The sequence below is a fragment of the Melozone crissalis genome, unplaced genomic scaffold (genome assembly GCF_028551555.1).
Source record: "Melozone crissalis strain CALT ecotype California unplaced genomic scaffold, PUWL_Pcris_2 ptg000004l_1, whole genome shotgun sequence".
NCBI lineage: Eukaryota > Metazoa > Chordata > Aves > Passeriformes > Passerellidae > Melozone > Melozone crissalis.
In genome coordinates this window covers 43,102,422-43,123,375 of record NW_026535782.1, presented here as the reverse complement: position 1 = coordinate 43,123,375, position 20,954 = coordinate 43,102,422, and the positions used below count along the sequence as shown (strand labels likewise).

Genomic DNA, 20,954 nt, shown 5'->3' with positions numbered 1-20,954 from the left:
TCACTTCATTAAACACATTCAGTGCCGTTTGCTCTACATTCCAAATGGCTGAACTGATGTTCCAGTGCAGCCTATTTTTAGTCTTTCTGATTAGTTCATTATTTAGGAAAAGCTACTGACTGTGTATCTGTTGCAGGGATCTAATTCTTCATGTGGATCCCAAGGAAGAGAAGAGCTTCACATAGGTCTTAAGAATTTATTTGAATGTGGGTTTGACCACTGTCCTGCTGTGGTGCAGCTCAGTGAAGTGATGAGCATAGAGCTTTCCTCTCCTTGAGTCTTTTCCTTCATTTTTGTTATGGGAAGAAGCCCTGTAATATATTATAGTTTTTTTCCCTGAGAAAACAAAAATACAGATTGACAAAACTAGCAGTCTCAGTGAGAATTAAACAAGATACTCAAAATAAGTGATCTCTTGGGTGTCTGAGTAAATCACCACCTCCAGATCAGATTTTATTTATTTTGAGAACAAACTATTTCTTTGCTGGTAAATCCTGCAGTTTTGTCATGAATCCAATGAATTTTTCTCTGGTAAGTGACAACCCTGGAGACAGAAGTGGCCGTGTATCCCCAGGGCAGATACCACATGGGCAAAAGCATTCCAGCATTGCCTCTTCAGCAAGCTTCAGCCCTCATGTGAAAGGACAGGATCTGCAGGTCACATGGAGATTAGTCCCTGTGTCCTTCAGCCCTGCCTGCTAAAACTGCAAGGGAGAAATCCAGCTGTGATGGCATCTTCTGGCTCCCGATTTCCTTGCACACACGTCTGGGCCAAGCTCCATTTCAGAACCCCAAATAACACAATGCACCTCCCATAGGGACAGATGAGATAGGATCATTCCCTGTGGTTACCAAGCATGAGGGAAAACCCCTCCAGTCACTTAGGTATGCCTCTTTGGGGATATGGGAATTAGATCTGGACTGAGAACTGAGAGAGGCTCTTACTACAAGTGCCCATGGCACAATGGAATGTGACCTTGCATGGGTTTTGGAATCTGCACACCTGAGTAAACACTGCATCCTGACAACTCTCAGATGCACAGCTAATTTGCCTGTGCAGGGCACCATGCTTGAGTGGCCATTAGAACTTGAAATACCTAAGCTAGCTTGCTTAGAGTTATTTGTGAATCTCCTCCTGGCACTGCCCAGTGTTGGGCAGGCAGGGTCTGTTCTGCATTCTGCCTGGAGAAGGAGATGAAGTAAGTTCTAGGTGTAATACCCTCTTAGTGATGTGAAAAGCAACAACACAGAAAGAAGTTGTACACTTTTGCTGTCTTCTGCTTTGCTGCCTTTCACATGTCATTTGTCATCTTAGCATGTCACTTCTTTGATGTAGGGACAACAGTTTTGTGTGTGCACAGTGTCTAGCATAAAGGTGTTTCCACCCTATGTGAAGCATTTTTGTGCAGCTGCAATGGCACAATGGCAAGAAAAGGTAAAATTCTCAGAAAATCTCCACCAAAGAACAGCGGCCAGAGAAGAGCATTAAGTGTTAGTTCCTGTGCTTTACCAAAGATAATCTAGCCAAGACATGGGTTCTTTGCCATGAAAACTGTACCCAAAGACTCGAGAAGGAGGACAAATTCATGTGCTTCCAGTGTGAGACCAGCACAGAGCCTCAGTATATGAGGTGGCCGTGCCTGCCTTTCTTGGCATCACCAAGTCAAGTCTAAAATGTCATGCTCCAACTAGTTTGTTTCTTCTTTCCTTTTTGAAACTTCACTGTACAGAGTCAAAACCACTGGTCATACTTTCCAAATTGCTGGAGGTCCAAGACTGGTTGGTCTATATGATTGATCCTGCCCAGTCTTTCTACGTCTGAACCCTTTCTCCCACAGACTGGGGCAGGAAGGAGTGAGAGGGAGCGCTGTTAGTGGTGCTAGATGTTGGCATCAGCAGGTGAAAATCCATCCCATTCCACAATTCAAAGATGGATGAGGAGGTCTGTCTCTCCATCCATCCAGCTCTATCTGATACTCCTGCTTCTCTCAGCAATTCAAACCTCTCCTACCTCTGAGTCCCAGGATTTCTTCTGTCTCATCTTCCTCTTTCAGACCATGTATCTCAATTATCTCCTTCCAGCACACTGCATTCCTATTACCACCTTCCCTTGTCATGTTGTGGCCAAGTCCTGGGTCCTCTCTTGCCTAATGTTTCCTTCTGGCCAGCTGTGCTTTCCAGCTGTCACAGACTTTTCCAGCCCCATATGTCCCTCCATTTCCAGCATGCAGAGACGCTTTCCTCCACATCTGAGTTGGTTTATTCCCAGACACAACCCATCCCTTCAGTTTCTGCAGAAGAATAAAAGTCCTCCCTGGTCCTGGTGCCTTTATATTGTCACAATGCTCTTTCTCACAGTCTTGCTTTGCTCTGAATGCTTTCCCCCTCACTGTTCCTGTAAATGTGGGCCAAGCTGTAATGATGCAGCACACAGAAAAACACCTTTCTCCTGTGATCTTAGACAGCCCCTGGAATTAATTCCTGGAAAGTCATTCTTGTCCTTTCTGAGTTATGCTTTCCTGTGAACAGATGGACAAAGTGATGGATGAAGAGGGGAAGAACGGAACAATGATTGAGAAAGAGTTGTGCAATGATTAGGTGCTCACCCAAAATTTAGAAAAATTGTCAGTCCCATGCATTTTTCTGTGCTGTGCTGCTGTTTGCATTGCAGTTCACTCAGCAGGGTAGACATATTATTTTCTCTTTTGCTCCCTTTCCCAACAGCAAAGCAGCTGCACTGCTCTGCTCTGCTCTTGGCAGTTGTTCCCTTTGAGGCTATTGAGTACAGTTCCAATGGAATCCTCAGCTAAAGGACACTGTGCAATGTTGAGCTCCAATTATCTCCAGCAGCAAGCCTGTTCACAGCTGCTGTGTTGCCCCAAACGCTTGCATTTCATGAGAGACCCTATCATCCTCCCAGGCTTCCTCCCAAATTCTCCTATTGAACTTTTTCTGTGTATTTTCTCTTCCTTGAAAGAAATACATGGCTCCTACTTTTGGAGACACATGGGCAGCAGGAAAGATTAAAACAACTCCATGTTTGGAAGTCTTAGAGGTCTAGTCCATTGTCCAATTCCCCCCAAGCCTGGAAGATATGAAGGAACCAAAGCCTGGTTATTTTTTAGGGAGCAGCTACATGTCTCCACTTCTGTTATTTCACAGGTCAACTTACAATTTCTCTCTGTGCTGCATACACTGAGATCATAGGGCTCCAGGCAGGCATTTTGAGGAATATCTGGGACAGAAGCTTCTACACCAAACTGTAGCATCCCCCATACCAAAAGCATGCACTGCAGTAGTGCTTGGAAGTAATTGGAGGAGAAAGGAGCCTGGAGATAGCTATTCCTGGACCTTTCCTCACTCCTGCCCAACTGCATTTCCACAGTGCAGTGGGGATCTCAGTCTCTCACTCAGTTGTTTCCACTGGACACTGGCCCCTCTTGCTGTCCCCAAAATAAACTAAAACAGCTCTTCATCCTGCTTAAAATGTTCCTACTGTCTGTGGCCAATTAGGAATTCCCAAATACAGGGAAACCATCCATCCTGTGGTTGTGAAATTCAGTAAAACTTCATAGTGGCTCCAACCCATTTCCTGTACTTTTTGTCTCTGAATATTTGATTTCCGTCCCCCTCCCCCCTGCCTTCAGGCAGGATGACATTCTTTTCTGCTCAAGTCCTTTCAGTCCTTTCAGATCTTGAAGCTCCCCAATTACAACCACTTTTCTTGCGATGGTGACACCTTAAGAGACAACAGCAGCTGCCTATAAAGGGCCTCTGCCATCTGTTTCCTCTGCCACTTCTTTGAGACAGCTCTAGTTATATACAGAAAAATATTTATCACAGTTCATTCACTCCTCACTCAAAAATGAGCAAGAGAAAAATGCCTTCTTTCATGGTTCTGCCACTGCCCTTCAAAAACCCATGACCCTCAGCCTAAGGAAAAGGACAATGCTTGAATCTAAAACAAAGCAGCAGAAATTCCTGAAGGTTGGTCCCTTGAGACCCTGTACCCTGAAGGCAATTCTGGGGGGCATCTACATTTGGGAATGGCTCCTCATGGCTGCCTGAAAGGCAAAAGTCAAAATCAAACCACTTCATCTTGAGTGCCAGTCTTTCATACCAATCATATCTGAAAGGAGATGCACATGTGCACATGTGCACACATGCACATTTGAACAGACTTAGTTGTGAATCCTTTTCCACCACCTCTCCAAAGAGGCTGGATGGGATGGGATTAAGTCCTCCTCCTACCCAGGAGGACTTTGGGCTAGAAATGTAAAGGGAAGAGGGGAAACATCATCAAGGGTTAGGACTGTGGGAGAAAAATCCACACATGAGAGATGATGTGGAAAAAAGGGAAAAGATGAAGAAACAGCGAATTCTGAAGAAGAATGATGAAGAGAATGAAGAAAACTGAAAACCAAAGGTGAAGAAAAATGAAAACCAAAGGTGAAAAAAAAATTGAACTAAGAAAGAAAAATATTATGCAACATCCTCAGGAAGAGATGAAGCTTTAGGAACAGGTTCTCAGAAATTTACTGTTTACAATGGACAGGTCACAGTAAGGTTGCAGAAGTCAGCAAATAGGGTTGGATGCAAAGTCGCTTGATTCACAGTGATCTGTGATACTGAATGAACACAACCATAAACTTGGGAAATATTCAGTGTTCAAGCATTATCCATCTCACTGCAGCTACATTGGTGATATAAACAAGACCTGAAGAAAGAGAGAAGTTCCCTGAGTGATAGCAAATTTAAGAATGAAATGTTGTTATGAAGGAGTGGGAGGAGAAAAATAAAACCAGCACTAAAAAAAAATATCATGTTCAGAAGGAGAATGAAAACTGAGAAATAGGAAGAGAAAAATCAGAGAGGGATAGAAAATCCAAGGAACGGAGGTGGATAGTGTTATTCTTTATTTGACAGAATGTATTCTTTATACAACAAGCTAAATCAGAAATTTATAGGTGTTTGCTTCTAGCAAAAACACACATCAGAAAAATCCCTACCCATGAATAGGATGACATTGCATTCTCAAGTTTTTGTATACCATCCTCATTTTCTGTTTTTCACAGCTAGAAGATAGGAGTATATGCTCTGGGGGAATAGGAAATGCAGCATAAAGTCCATATGCTTCTCTGGGGAGTTATAGATTTGACAGGAAGCTAGCACAAATACTTTAGTCGCCTGTGCCACAGAAACAGAAGTGGATTTCACCTGTCCTGCAGGGCTTGATATGAAAACTCTGATTGAGTAGCTTGGAATTTTATGGGAGAGCTTTTCTTTAACACAAGGAGAATAAGCAGGTCTGGGAGACAGAAAGCTGTCAATAAAAAAGAGAGATTCACATAAAGATAGAAATGCAGAAAGAAGAGAAAGAGAAATGTGAATGGCAGCAAGTTCATGATCACCTCTGCCATTTTACACACTCACCCATCCAAGGTGAGGAATGTGTATGAGAATTTGCCCCACAGGAAGAGCAGCCAAATCGAATTTTCCTAATGAGGGTGAAAGATGATGTTAAAGAAGGAACTGCTGGGCTTGGTGAACAGCTGGCATAAGTAAACGCAGAATCTCATTACCTTTGGGGCTGTCGCACCCACTCACACTAGAAGTGAATTTAGCCCCTGGTTGGTTGGGTACGTCACTGGCGGAGCGGGGACACGCGGTGACCTTGGGGGCATGGATACTGGAAGCACGCACAGCCCTTCCTCAGCCTCGCTCTCCCCTTGCCTACACGGGCAGTGTAAGCAGTGTGGCTCCGTCCGAGTCCCCGAGGTCACATCAGAGCAACGAGGGGAGAATTGGCCTCCATCTCTTGTGCACAGAAACACTACAGTGCTGTACGTCATTGCATGCCAGTGTAGTCATCATTTCCACAGATACAAGAGGAAAGAGACACCCTTGTTTCTAATTTCGTTGTGATAGCATCAAAGAGACCCAAAGCCTATTGCTTTCTGGGAAGCAGGGACTTCAACAATAATAATTCTTTGCATATATATAGCACCTTCATTGCCAGCTACTTACTTTATACCCTGGGGTGTGAAGAAAAAGGACTCCACTTAATTCCATATGCTCTTAATTGCTCTCTATCCCAGATCTTTCTTAGCAAAATATGATAGAAATACCTAAACTTACTGTTAATTTGTCAAATTAGGGCAGTCATTGACACCAGCAGAAATGCAGGCCTAGTTTGCATCTTACATTGCAACTGCACAGCATAGCATCTAGAAACAAAAGAAATGCCAGACTAAGTAAATCTGAGCTCTGTTTAATCCCTAACAAATGTTTCAGGGAAGAGGCAAGAACCACATGGCAGTCAGATAGGGGATAGACTGCCCTTGTGAAATGTTATCCTAGTTTTTTATGGAGACTGGCTTAATTGCTGAATTACAAAACACCCAAAATGCTGTTCACATCCATTAGGAGGACGCTTAATTTTCGTGAACTCTGTCGTAAATGCCCACTTGCTTGCTAAATGTTGTTAAAATCTTGGCCGTGAGAGCTCCAGTGGCAGTGAGCTCCACAGCCCTGATATGCATCAAATGAGAAAGCTTTAACTGGGTCTCCTGTGACTCATGTCAGGTCCTCTTGTCTGTGTGTTACAAAATGGGGAAATCAAGAGCTACTGATCCACCTTCTCTAGTCCATTCATTATTCAACACAATCCAATCACTTTCCCTCTCGTTTACCTCTTTTTCCAGGCAAACATGCCTAGCCTTCATACACAACCTTTCTACTCTTCCTTGTCCCTGTCCCCCTTTTATGAACCCTATTCTGACTTTGCAACATCCCACCTTTGAATAACCTTTGCTTCTGCACTCTTGCTGTCCCCTTTGCTTCACTCCTTATGCTTGGGGACTTGCTGGTGGTGGGTTTTCTGTCTGCAGCCATGTGCTGCATTAGACCATTAACAGCAATGTCCCCGTTTCTGGCATCCAGTGAGTCACCACGGTTCATGTAGAGCCCTGCATGGCACACAGTCCCCCTTTTCTCACCAGCCAGTGATACCCTCTGCCCCTCCTCATGTAGGTTCATTCAGACAACCATGGGGCTTGGAACCCCCAGCCCCATTCACCTCCCCACCTTAGGTATTCCTGAGAATCTCAGAGAAAATAATTCCCCTGAAAACAGTTTGAAAAGGACGACTGCTCGCTGAGACTCTTCTCCCTGACAACCAGAGATCCTTCACTGTAGTGCACAACAACTGCCCCAGGGTTATGGCTTGAGAGACCCTTTTTTTCCATTTGGATCCTGGCCTGATCCATGTCTGAGGGTTGCCAGGGAGGGCATTTAGGGCTGCCATGAGCTCCTTCCAGCCCAGTTGCTGGCTGCACGCAGATGAGCCAGCTCATCAGCTGAGCTGCCAGTGAGCCCTCCGGCCATGGGAGGTTGGAGGCAGCAAAGTGGAGGGAGCTTGGACTGACCACAGGCAGTGAGCAATGAAGGGAGCAGAGGGAGGGGCTCAGGTTTCAGCCCCCTCAGAGGTAGCTGGGCTGCGAGTAAGAGGAGACAGTGACAGCAACCGGTGTCATACACTGCTTTGAGGAGGGGGTACTGGCTGGAGAAAGGAGGAGGGGGACAGCCAGAAAGAGGATGGAAAAATGTTTATTTAGAGCACACAGGCAGCACAGCTCCAAAATAATGGGGTCCTTTAGCTGGAGGGAATGACTATATGAAAGACAGGGGGAAATGATGGCAGGGAGAAGAGGAAAGAGGATAGAGAAATGCGACAGCAGCAGCAAAGGGGACGGAGAGGAGCAAGGACAAGATAATATAACAGAGGATAGGATAATATAAGATAAGATAGGATAATATAACAGAGCAAGGGGGATGGGCCTCAGAGAACTTGGAGACAAACAGGGAGAAATAATGAAGAAGATGCTTTTGAGAGAAAGCACAGAAGAGACATAAAGATGAAAGGGAAAAATAAAGAGGAAAAACAGGGGAGGGAAATGAGAACAAATTAAAATCGAGATGGATAGAATGAGTCAAAGATGGAGGGTGAGGAAAAGCTGGGGTTATATAGGGAAGGGAAAAATAACTTTTAGGTGTATTGTATTTACACTGCGTTCTGCATATGCCTAAGCAGAGGCTGCCTAACTGGTTGGCTGCTGCCTTGGACTGGGGGCTGAGCAGGGAGGACATGAAGCAGGAACCCTGCTGTAAGCCATTCCTCCGGCAGCAGCCCCCTTCTCTCCTTGAGAGCCCCCTGCAAGGGGGAAGGTTTCGTGCCCGTGAAAGGAAGCAGCAGCACATCCCCTGACAACGAGTGCAATATGGAAGGGAGAAGCAGCGCAGAATGGAGCAGCGAGGGCTCCCCCTGGGATAAACCGGGTATGCTTGATTGGGAATCTGCTCTTAAAACAGGGGCAGGGGGCAGAGCCATCTGAGAGCCTGAAATGTTCCCTGCTCCCCCCGGCAACCGCCTCGCTACTGCTTTTAAATTAAATAAATATGGAGATTCTGCTGTCAAACCTCAGTGGTTCTCCTCCCCCAAAACTCTTGCTTAGATCATACCAAACCGCAACCAAGTGAGATGGGGGCTCAGAGGGCTGCATGGGGAAAGGGATGGGTTAAAGTGAAATGTTAGATAGGAATAGCTCCTGGTCTCCCTGGCAAAGAGACATTTGTTCTATCTCTGTGTAATTTCTTTATACATTACTGCTGCCACACTGAATCTCCATGTCCCTCCCACTGCATTTCACTCTCACTCTTTTCAGCAAGGCAATTTCTGGTGCATTTCAGGACAGTATTAACCCATTCCTCTTTCTCTGTCAGCAGGAAGATTCATAATTTAAAAGCAATTTAGAAGTCTGTTCTAGCAACTCACTAGTGAGGAACAGCATTTCTTTGTCAGATCTTACAAAGGAGCTGAGCTTGCAGGTCTCAACCCCTCACATCCCTGTCTTCTCTGTGACTTCAGTCAGGTGTGAATTTAAGCTGAGAGGAGAACCAAACCCACCCAAGTCTGGGATCCTGAGTAATTCTTCCTCACCATCTGCCACCCCACTTTTTAAAATCCTTTATCTTCTTCTTCTTCTTCACCCAAGGCCTGTCCAGCTTTGAATCCTCTTTTCCCCGTCAGATGTAATGCCAACAACAATCAGCTCTGTGCCTGGTCATTTCCTTCTGCTGCATCTCTCGGCTGGGCTAGGATGCTCCTGGTCCTGAACTGTGAACACATGGAGACCCTGATTTAATCTACTGCTACACACACTGAATTTTCAGACAAGGCCCTGGATTAGGTCAGCAAGGATGAAAGGAAACGACCCTTTGTAGATTTATGGATCCTCGGAAGTAGGACGGCAGGCAATTCTGAGAGCAAAACTAGGGACACTGACAGGAAACAACAGCTGAAAGAAATAAAATCATGAAAGGTAAGAAGGAAAACGGAAAAAACCTGGATATAAAATGGATTTGAAAGGAAAGAGGTGCACCAGGAACAAACAGCAGTGGGAGAAGGCAGTGAGAGGAAGCGACACAGTGCCAGAATCATCTGGCAGAAGCTTGTCCACTGCCTATGCCCTGCCTCACTTTGCTGTCAGCTCTTCATTTTTGCAAACACTGGATCTGCACTTAGCTCTCATGCACTGTTCAGATATAACAAGCTGGAAAGGGAACAGATCAGCTCATTAATTCTCCTTGGGAAGGGTCTCTAGGCAGGAATTATTTTCTCCACCAACATCCATTCAATTACTTGCCTTCACACCAGTCAGATCTACAGGGATGTCTAACCCCATGTGCATCACTCATGCCTGCCTGCCCTGGACTCTTCTCTCCCGCCTTCTCAGTACAAAAGCCTCCCAGACCTATCCGTTTCTTAATAATAATGACAACATGACAAAACCAATAACCTACAGATATGAAATACATTTCATTTGCTTGCTTCATAAGACCCTGATAAGGCACCATCCCTCACTTTTTGAGATCCTGTAGGAGATCTACAGGAGCTAATGAAAGAATTAGACAGGGCATCACTCATAATAAAAAGCGGTTTTAAACATTCAGTGCCAGGAAGGAATTAGGCTGGAATATCCGCAGCCATTTCGAAGTTGTAAGAGGTGCAGCATCCATGTGGGGCATGAGCTTGCAGATCTCAATTGTTCAGTGCTCGTGTGTGTTTTGTGTCTATACAGCTAAAGGGTGGAGAAAAACCATTTTTCTTGAAGGGCAGAGACTTTTGAATGGCCCAGAGACACATTTGGACAACCCCAAAGTCTAAGAGAGAATCATCTGGAGGAAGATTAGGGAAAAAATTCAGAAGCATGATCTGCAGTAATGTGAACTGACACCACCTGTCTGCTTGAGTCCCACCATGGAGCAGGGGCTCACTGTAGGACACAAGAAAGGGGGGAAAGAAATCCCAATAGAGGAGGAACTTCCCAAATTGCACTCTTCTTTGAAGTAATACAAAGATCTGAAAGTGCTGACTGAAAGTCCATTGTAGGGAATAGAATGACTAAAGAGAGGGAAACCCCAAAATTGAAAGCCTGGGAATGAAATTTTCCAAGACGAGCTTGCAATTCTGACAACAATGTATCTGTGCATAGAACCCAAGATAAGTACTCACATCCATTTTTGCTATGGGATCTCTTGGTCAAGAAGAGAAAAGACAATTTAGTATGATAACTTGAACATGAGGTGTCCACCATCTCTGACAGCCTACAGTGTTGACTAATGCCAGCGTTCCTCCACGTTTCCAGAAATGAAGGCAACATTATCAGAGGCTTCCTACCAGTAGCAGATGGCAGTCTGAACTCCTCCTTTGATTATTTTCTTGTTACAAAGCCTCCTGCCCTCCTCTTCACTACCTCCCTCACCCTACAGACCTGCCCTGACATCTACCCCAGGGAGAAGAGTGCCTGCCCCACATCCTTTATCATGTGCCTCTGCCACACCATGGGGAGGCTGTGCACAGACCAAGGTTTTTGTCCTTTTTACAGCCTCCTAAGACGAAGCTCTTTTCTCCATAAATCTACCCACTCTATGTATCATGGGGGAAAGGTGCCTTTGCTGCATCCTTCTCTCTCCTGTTCACCAGCAGGAAGATTTCACCAGGGAGAGGAAATCAACCAGGGACACAGTTCTGATTCTTTATGACAAGAAAGAAGATACCCCCATGACTAAGTTGATCAGACATGACAGTAAGAGCCCTGCCATCCAAGGGCTGGTGGGGATATTTGGCTATGCTGTCCTGGGACCAAGGGAGTGCCAGCCACCACCCTATGCAGGCTATGGGGCTGCAAGAAGCCAAGCAGAGGCATCCCAGCAGTGCCAGTGCCAAACCTATGCTGTGCCACCTCACGAGGCAAATCCATGCTCAGGCCCTGCTCAGCGCGTGCCCATGGGGATGGTTTTGCCTTCTGCTGAGATGCTCTTGAAACCAAGTCTTTATCCAAGTTTTAGTGCAACCTGTGCCCTCAGGCATGGCACTCAGAGCTGGGCTCAGCTCCCCTGTGGTGCATTGCACCCTCCTACCCCACTTGCTGCTGCTGCCCAGCATTGGGGGGCTGAGGGATTGGGCCAGCCCGACCCTCACGTGTGTGGGGTGAGTGAGAGCACCCTGCCAGGGCCATGCAGGTTGTGCTCAGGCAGAATTTCATGCCGTTCATGCAGGGCTGTGAGGGTTTTAGCCCACTGAAGAGCATCAGCAGGGAGGGCAGGGAACCTGGGCTGGCAGCACAACATTGTGGGGGCTGGGGGCACTTCAAAGCTTTTAATTGGAAGCATCCTGGCACATTCTTTTGCCATGCAAGCCACTTCTCAACAGTGCCTGTGGGGTCCTGTCAGATGTAAAGGAGAAGGAGCCCCGAGCTCCTCCAATCTGACAAACCTCACCCGCCCCTTCCTCCTCCCCCTCAGACCGCGTCCCTCTGGGTACGGCTCTGTGGGCAGATAGACATGATCTGAATTCACTGCCTCTCCTGGCTGGGGTCCTCATACCTTCTATCTCAACCCCAGCCTCCCTCCGCCCTCCAGCCTGGGGACACGGCTCTGGAAGGGAGTTCATCCCTGCAGCCTCTCTTCCCTGCATGGCTTTGCATTTGGGCTTTTTTTTTTTCCTCTTTCTCATTAATTTTTAATTAAGGAGATGTCTCCTTCCCTGATTGTAATGAATATCTGTGTGAAAGGCTTTTCATTTTTTATTAATATATACCTCTATGTATTTATCTATTTGCAGGAAATCTGTGCGTGTGTGTGAGCAAGTGTGTTTAAAACATCCCCCATTAATTTACTGCTATTGATTTTCTGGCGTGGATACAGCATATAGTATTCAGCATAGAGCTCCTCTGCAGGATATGTTAAAAGGCAGCAGTTTGGGTTGACAAAGGGCACTAAATGCAGTATGCGTCAAATAGACCATCGCTCAATGAAGTCACTTAGCTATTCAAAACATGTCCAGCCATCACTCAACCATTTGCACCAAGAACGGGGAGGAAATTCATGCTTCTTCCTGGACACAACCATTTCCAAACAGCAGCTTTAGCTTTCTTTGGTGAGAGACATCAAAACATACATAGTTTATTTCCCCCTTCCCCCTGCCTTCCATCTCCCAGTGCTGGGTTAAGAAAATAATTTCTGCGGTACCCACTTGCCGTTCTCTCCTGACAGGGAGCTCCAGGCACACCCAGCTCCAGTGGACACCGGCAGGCACCGATCTTATCCCTGCATGCCCATGAACCCCAGCAGCCCACTGTCCAGCTGGGAGCTGATTCACAAACAGGGCTTTCACAACGGGCTCTAATGTGCGCTCCTGTTCTCTCACTCTCTCCTCACTACGTGTGTAACACAAACCATGCATTTACATCGCTTGCCCCTCTCCCTCCAGTGCAGGCTGGAGACCACCTCCCCAGCCCACATGTACGCCAATAGCAGTACTCAGCAACACATATTTAAAAGCGAATCACTGGCCCCTCTTTTCTTTCCCTCTCCCTTTAGAACGTCTGATTCCAGAAGTTGGCTGCAGTGGTGTCTCTTCTGTCATCAGACATGTCACTGAGTTGCTGTTCAGTTTCACCACACCAGGCTTCAGCTGATTTCTCCATTCAGAGACTCGTTTATTTTAAGCCTTTACCATAAACCTTAAAAAAAACCCAAAAACCCCAAAACCAACGCCAAACAAAACCCACCTCCCAACAACAAACGAACTGGGCAAAAACCCCAGCCCCAAACCAAACCAATCAGCAGCAAACTAGACCCCTCTGCATCCAACCCAGTGAGATGTGGTTGCCTACAGACATTACAAAATGCTCTGAACTCTGTTTGAGATGACTGGTATCATTCTGTATGAGACATTTTGGATATAGCACGGTTGCTTCCCTTTCTCTCTTTTTCCTTCCTAAACTACACTAAATTGCATCCAAAGTGCTTTGCAATCACCTCCTCCCCACATTGCCCCTCACTCACAGCCTTGTCTTTGCAAATAAGCCTTGTGCAAAGAGAGCAATTATTTCACTCTCTGGTTGCAGTCGGAGCACGGCAATAACACAGCATTTTGGCATTGCTTACCCAGGCAATACAAACAAGCTGAAGACAGGCAGACTGCACAGTTGCTATTTGAAAGGATCTCTCGGTGGTTTTGTAACACACACATTATTCTAGTTGGAGGGAGGAAGTGAATTTTTGGAGAAGGTGGGAGTGGGGAGGGTGGGAAAGAAGGAGAAGGGAACAGAACAGTGAATGTTTTGCCTGTCTTCTTGCCTCTGTGCTCTGAGTAACTGAGCCCACCACTCTCAATCGACCGTGAAAGGAATGAAGTGAGAAAATGGTGGAATGTGGAGGGATTTATTGGGGGGAGGAGGGAGAAACGTGGGGTGGTGGGAGAGGAAGGGGTGGGGGGGGGGTGGGTGTGGAGGTCCAGAATCAAATACCTTCTAGGCAGCAGGTTCTCCATAATCCAGAATGGGTCATGACTTCCTCGTTCTTTTTGCTGGTTTCGTTCTCACTGACAGTTTTAGTCTTGCAAACCCCTCTGGAGTAAAGCCAGTAGTCGGTCCCCACAGCTATGGTCATCAGGCTGAAGGCAGCGAAAGCACCAACGGTGGTTAAAAGCATCTGAACACCTCTGTCAAAGAGCCCCATAATTCTTCATTATACAAATACCCAACCGCCTTCTGATTCTTGGGGTGTGTGTGTTTAATAAAATAAAAGAATAATAATTCCGACTAATAATATAATGGGTATAGAGAGAGAGAGATAGATATCAAAAAAGGGAGGTAAGAAAGCCCACGGAAAAGAGTGTAAATTAGAAAGACCACACGGGAAGAGGCTTGCCTTTTAAATCGGAAACGTTCTGGTTGAAATATAAAAAAAGGAAAAAGGAAAAAGAAAAAAAGAAGAGAGAAAAGAACCAAGAAAAACCAAACAAATAAAGAGAGAACCCCCCCCAAAATGAGACGCCTTAATCCCTTTTTCTAAAATTCTGGTCTCCAGTTTCCATATGTAATGGCTAATTTGGAGATGGCTTCCACAGTGAACAGGGGAGCAGCAGCAGCATCCTCAACACAATCTCTCATTATCTGGACCTAGACAGTTAGAGACTGTAAGAGCAGAGATGCAACCTTCAGTCTTCTTGCTTAGCTCTGCAGCCTGCGCCATGAAAATCCTTTTCCTTCTCAGTTATCTTCCTTGGGTTTTTATTTTTTTTTTTCCCGGCAGCGGCAGTCGCTCCAATCCTCTCTCACTTTTTCTTGCTTGCTTCTCCTTCCTTTTGCTCGCTCCTACCACCAAGCCAGAGTGCCCAGTATACTGTAAGCCCTTGATTTCAGCTGAACAGGTGCCGAGGTCTTGCCTCCCATGGCTTTTCCGCACAGCCGCGGCGCTCGCTCCCGGCGGAGGTGGGCGAGGAGAGAGGGGGGCTCCTGGAAGGGGGGGTTGGGGAGGGGGAGGAGGGGGACAGGCGCGGCGCCCCTCCCGGGCGGGGGTCGCGGAGCGGAGCCCGGCTGCGGCACCCCCTGCCCCGCGGCGGCCCCCGGCGACTCCCGGGCCCCGCTACTGCATCAAGCCGGCGGCGGCGGCGGCGGCGTTGGCGGCGCGGCGCTGGACGGCTCCCCCGCGGCAGCGGCGGCGGCGGCGGCGGCGGTGTCGGTGTCGGCGCTGGCCGGCGGTGCTGCAGGACAGCTCCCCGGGCGGCGGGGCGGGCGGAGCGCTCCCGGGCCGCCGGTGCTGCAGGACAGCTCCCCGGGCGGCGGTGCGGGCGGAGCGCTCCGCGGCCCGCGGTGCTGAAGGACAGCTCCCTGCCCGCGCCGCCCGCCCTGCCCGCGCCGCCCGCGCCCCAGCATCCGCGGGCGGCAGCCTCCCTCCTCCTCCGCCCCGCTCCGCTCTGCGCGGGCAGGCACAGGCAGCAGGCAGGCAGCGAGGGGCGGGGGGGCAGCCTGCCCCCGCCCTGCGCCTCGCCCGCCGCTGCCGGCTCCGGCAAGGGTCGCTTCCCCGCGGCCGCCGCGGAGCCCAGGGGAAGACGGCGCTGGGTCTCTCCCTCGCCGATCGCCTTTCCCCCCCACCGCCGCCCCCCAGCTCAGCCTCCTTCGCGTCCCCGCCGTAGGTACCCGGAGCTGCGAGTGCGACCCGCACACCGCAGTTAGACCCGCACAAAACTTCAGTCAGCCGTTTCTCTCCCCGGGAGGCGGGTGAAATGTAAGGTGGAAGGGTAATTTAAAAATAAGCATGTATTTCTGCTCTTATTGCTGTTATGATTTTTAAGTGCTTGCTCTTCACTCTTCTCGGGTTTGCTGCAAGTTGCATATGTCTTGGTGTTGCTCGTTTTCCGTCCCTCTGCCTCCCCCTGACCAGTGTTGCGTCGATCCCCGTGTTCTTACTTTGTCTTTGGGGATTTCACTGAAATCCCAATGCCTGCTCCAAGAAGCAGACATTTTGGGAAGATTCTTCATGAGAAAGGACGATTTATGATAATTAGTATCATTTTGTTAAGGAAAGACACCACCAAAATTTAATACCTCCACCCCCTCAACCCTGGGAAAGCAATCCACCTTTCACATCCTCATTTTACACAGAAAGACGCATGAGCTGAATGGATGCAGACTGAAATCTATCACTGCTTAAGTTTTCTGTGTCAGACACAACCTGATAGTACAGGGAACACATACAAAATTGTGCAATACTGACATCTAAATATGTCATAATCCTCTCTCTCTTCCTCAGCAGTATCATTACACCAGGTTAATTACATTAGTCACCTCCTGGTTCTATACATGTAGCTGCTCATTAATGCAACAATCATGAAGAAAAGAAATAATCTAATTCTTGATACAACCGATTTTGTTTCTCTCTGATCAGATTCATTGTTCAGTGAAAAATTAGACCAGGAGATCTGCTTGAGGTTCACTGCTGCTCTATGCGGGGGAGCAGCGCTGGGGGAAGGGGGTGCTGGGAAGTTGAACCAGTTGGAGAGCTTCAGCCATGCTGCAATTTCATAACTCCAGTTACCTCTTCTCCCTACTCCGTCTCTGGGTGCAGACTGGGACAGGCCTTCCAGGGCAATCTGGCCCAGGAGTCATGAACATTAAGGGCTCTATAGCAAGCAGTCAGGGGGCCACTGGCTGCCCTACAGACCCGGGGTCATTTCCTCCATTTGGAGGGCACAATCCAGGCTGCCCTCACAGCTGAGACTGAGGTAGAGGTGTTCACCAGCAAGCACTCATGGTGTCCAGCATCAGCTATATACAAATCACCACCAGCAGGCAGAAGAGGCCCCAGGGAAGGCAGAAAAAGGGAGAGGTCATAGAAGACAGTGCAGGTTGAGATCACTGAAATTTTCTTTGTGGACAAGCATAGTACCTAGTTCATCTGGGGGAATCCTAGCCTTGCCCTCTGCCATTGGAGCTGGGGGGGCTCTTTCTGTAACTTGGAGCTCCTGAACAGCCAGGGATGACCAAAGGGGCAGGTGCATGCTGTACTCTGCATTTTTAGTACTCTGAGTACAGCCTGCTGCAAGAATGTGGAGGATGGTAGTTTGTGGACAGGCTCTCTGAACTGTTGTCCTTGGTGCAAAGGAATTTGGGAGGCAGAGGGATGTGGAGAGCACCCCTAAGCTGGTGGGAGATTATGGCTCTATAAGGGATGGCCTGTGCTGAGGAAGCTCCATGAGGCTCTTAGCTTGAAAGCTAGGGAAGATCACCCAAGGACCTCTCCTCCCCTTATGTATCTCCTGAAAGAGGGAAGGGGCCTTGAAGAGGAAGGCATAAGGGAAGAATAAATAATTCTTGGAGCTCCGAGCATTTTGTTTGTGTGTTAGTGGTTGTTCCTTTCCAACCGCACCTCAATATTCAAATCTTCTCATTCTTCAAAGAAAGATAGAAAGCCTGGGCCAGGTGTCTGAAAGATTCTGAAGAAGAAAAATCTTCATTTGGCTATTCTTGCACTTAAATCCATAGGCACAAACATCTCATGTGTGGACAAGAAAACCACTCTGGAAATCTGGACCTCATCCTTCCAAGGAAGGCTGGCTCTCAGTTACTCTGTACTCTCAAATACTGTATTACAGCAACAAGACAAGGCCATGTTCTCTCCAAAGAAATTGCCAGTGTAAGAAGGCCATGTTTGCAGGGTGGCAATTTCTATAATCTCTGGCTAACAGAAGTCAGACCTATGAGAGCTCAGTGCATCGCAGGATCAGAACTAAACATGGCTTCCTGCCTCACACTTCCCAATTTCCAGAAATAATTCTCTTCCTACTACCCTACTTAAATACTCCTAGACCATTCACAATAATCCCTCTACAGTTCTAAATGCCACAGGAGAAGAATGGAACAAAGGCAATGCAAATGCCAGACTGTCCTGTGTGACTGCTTGTGCTGTGGTTAGATGCTGTGCTGAGATTTCGTCTTTCCTACAAAGAATAATTAAAAATTATAATACAAAACAAGAATACAGAATAAAATCACTGTGGCAGATTTTTACAACAGTCGCATCTTCTGAATAGCGCAACACAGAATGACATCTATAGAAGAGTAAGGAGAGAGAAATTAATAGTCTGGAGGAAATAGAGAGATTTTAAATTACATTTTAAATTACTTGAAATGAGAAGCTGATGAGACAGGGAGCCACAGGAAGTCTGCTTCCAATGGCAAACCAAGAGTGCTGCTATTTGTGGAGAGAAGGGGCAGTGCTGTAGGAAAAAAAGGGGCACGAGAAAGATGCAGGAAGCGAGATGAAGGGCACAAAGTCGGAAGCAACTCCATGGGATGGTAATGAGACTGAATAGTGTTTGTGGATTGAGTGCTGCAGTGGAGCTTTTTGGCACATAGGATAAAATCAAACAGCAATAGTGTATAAAAATTTGATCCAGGAATCTTCGTCCGGGGGAGGCCAGCTGAGAAGGAGCTGTTGTAATGAGCTGTAAAAGAGATAGAGTTGGTGCAGTTGCATTTGCAGGCAGAGCAGAGGTGTTAATAGGGAAATGCACCAGCAGAGGAGAAGTTAGAAAAAACAAACTGGGGTTAGGGTGATGATCATACAACTGGAAGCCAATGGGGCTGAGAAGAGAGAAATGAGATATGGCATATAAAGAGAATGAAAATGTAAGATATTCTACTGCAGAAGAAAAAAGTCACATATCTGTATTGTTAGAAAAGCAGATGGGGTGATCAGAGCAGTCATCACTGACATCCAAAGCAGAGGGTCTCAAAGCACTTAAGAAACATTATTCGCATCATATCTTCATACTGGTGCTTTTCTTAGCCCAGTTCAACAAACTAGAAAGCTATGGAAAGATTTGTGGGTTTTGCCAGAGACCTGCAGGTGAAGGAGCTAGAGATGGAGATGATAGACATAGGGAGATAAATGCAGATGGAAAAAGCCTCCCTGGGCCTCTCTTCTTATCTTCAGGTTCATGTAACTTGAAGATGAACAACATAGTTTAAACATCAGACAATCAATACTACAGCAAAATAATCTCTAGTGTAACCCTGTGACCAAAAATTAAAGAAGAAGGGAGATACAGAATATGGAGGTCTATCAATTTAAATGAGCAGATTTCCATGCAAAATGGGTGCAGGTTCTGCCCTGGGAGTGCCTTAAAAAAATCTTATGATAGGCAGGAGTGGACTCTGGTAGACAACAAGTATGAGATTCTAATGCTGCCATACAGAAGTCTCTCAGTTTCTCACTTATGTCCTCTTCCAAGAAAAATCTTGTACAAATGGTTCATTTAGCTTCACAACACTCCTACAAAGTAACATGTTCATTAGTTTGCAGAGGCATTGGAAAATCCAGAATGTGTTCAAAAAGCACACCAAAGTGAAGGTGTTTGTGCTGATTTTAGTGGGATCTGGGTGCTGCTATGAATGAATTGTGTACCCCAAGATAAGCTTCAGATTAAGTCTTGAAGCTACAACTCCTATGCTTTCCATGTGAGACTCCTTTTCCCCTTTTTCTTACACACCTTTTCTTCCCTTGAGTGGTATATTTGAAGATGGTTGGGAAACAAAGAGTGTCCTCTCATGAGCCCTGAGGGTTGATTTCTGCAAAAAAGGAATGCCTTCCTTCTCTACTCAGAAGAGATAGTTGGAGAAGACTGAGATACAGGATGAATTTTCCGCCATGATGAGTTGCTGCAATGTGAACTGTTTTGCCTCCCTTTCTCTGTCCATGCTATGCTAAGGTTTGTATGTACAGCAGCCTCCTAATCAATAGAAATAGAAAAAAATCAATACCTGCAACCCATTAGCTCTAACAGAGGGCAGGCTGCTAACAAGTCATCCTAGCTGGAATTCTAGTATTTGGTAAAGCACTCTCAGTGAGCATATATGCATATGGATATATATATATACACACACACACACAAAAACCGAATATGACTAGCAGAGAATATAAGTTGTGAGAACATTCCCCCTCCCACCAGCCCGTCTATCCCTGTGTATTTACATAAGTATGCTAAACTAAAGACACTCTTCTCCACTCAGATGCTGTGCCTCATACTTATCCTCCCCAGAACACACATTTTTCTACACTTAATCTATAATCCCAGCTACCTTCATGTTGGACTATCTTGAGTATAAATAAATACATGCCTCTACACTCTCTTACCCCTGCCTTAACCATATGCCATAGAAATCCAGCTTGAGATCCACTTATTCACAAGCATACAGTTATTGTTTTGCCTTTTCTGTATCCCTAGATCCTTAATGGAAATTCTCTTTTTAGTTCACATTCATATCCAAAGCCAGGCACAGACAGTTCCCACTGACATCTACATACATCCAACCGTCAAAGCATATTCCAGGTAACAAAAAGTTGGTGAAAATTTTTGGCACAGGTTTTGTAATCAGAATCTGCTCTAGGGCCTAAGTCACAGGGAAGAGTCTCCAGAATAGATCAGAGAGGCAATGGGACTCACTGCCCTTTGTGTCTGAAATATGGGCACCAATAACTATGTTACCCCCAGTAAAGCCTTTGTCCATTTATCTACTAACTGTAACTAGATTAGACCATCACTCCTGATTTGTTTCTCATAGAATGGGTGGTTTCTCCTGGTCAGAGGACTGGATTTCAGAAAGTCCAAAATCCAAATTAAAAGCAGTCATCATTTCTTGACAGTTTTATGAAACTCCCCTGAGGTAATGTATATGGGCTGTGGTTTGGTTCTTAAAGAAAAAAAAAAAGCGTGTAATCAGTTAATAAATCAAAAAAGAGAAAGGCCTTACTTTTTTCTAAAGGCTTTCAGAATCTTCTTGGAAGCATCAGTGCAATGATAAATGCTGAGGTAAAGGTGAGGCATACAGTGAGGATGGTTTGTGTTGACACTGATCGATATCCTGGGATATCAGTCTTCCTTTCAGTGTAAAGGGCACAGATGGGGACAGACAAGAGGATCTTGTGCAGCCGCATCTCTTCAGCATCATAATTTAAAGCCACAATCTGGCCCGAATTTGAGCTTTTGCCATCTAGACCTCTGCAGCCACAGAGGTATCACTGGGGCTTCCTCCATGGACAGA

The 20,954-nt window shown here is 46.5% G+C and overlaps 1 protein-coding gene across 2 annotated transcripts in view; it reads right to left on the bottom strand.

The window, feature by feature from the left end:
* Window positions 1-14,870, bottom strand: part of CACNG2 (calcium voltage-gated channel auxiliary subunit gamma 2) — a 51,814-nt gene extending 36,944 nt beyond the window's left edge. The window contains exons 1-2 of one of the 2 annotated variants that reach the window (XM_054279369.1): window positions 14,565-14,870; window positions 13,875-14,020 (exon numbers count right to left, since the gene is read on the bottom strand). In XM_054279369.1, the coding sequence (XP_054135344.1) occupies window positions 13,875-14,016 (142 nt within the window). In that variant the 5' untranslated portion in view covers window positions 14,017-14,020; window positions 14,565-14,870. Of the gene's footprint in view, window positions 1-13,874 lie in introns of both variants that reach the window. The other variant, XM_054279360.1, reaches the window with a different exon arrangement.
* Between the last annotated feature and the right edge of the window lie 6,084 nt (window positions 14,871-20,954).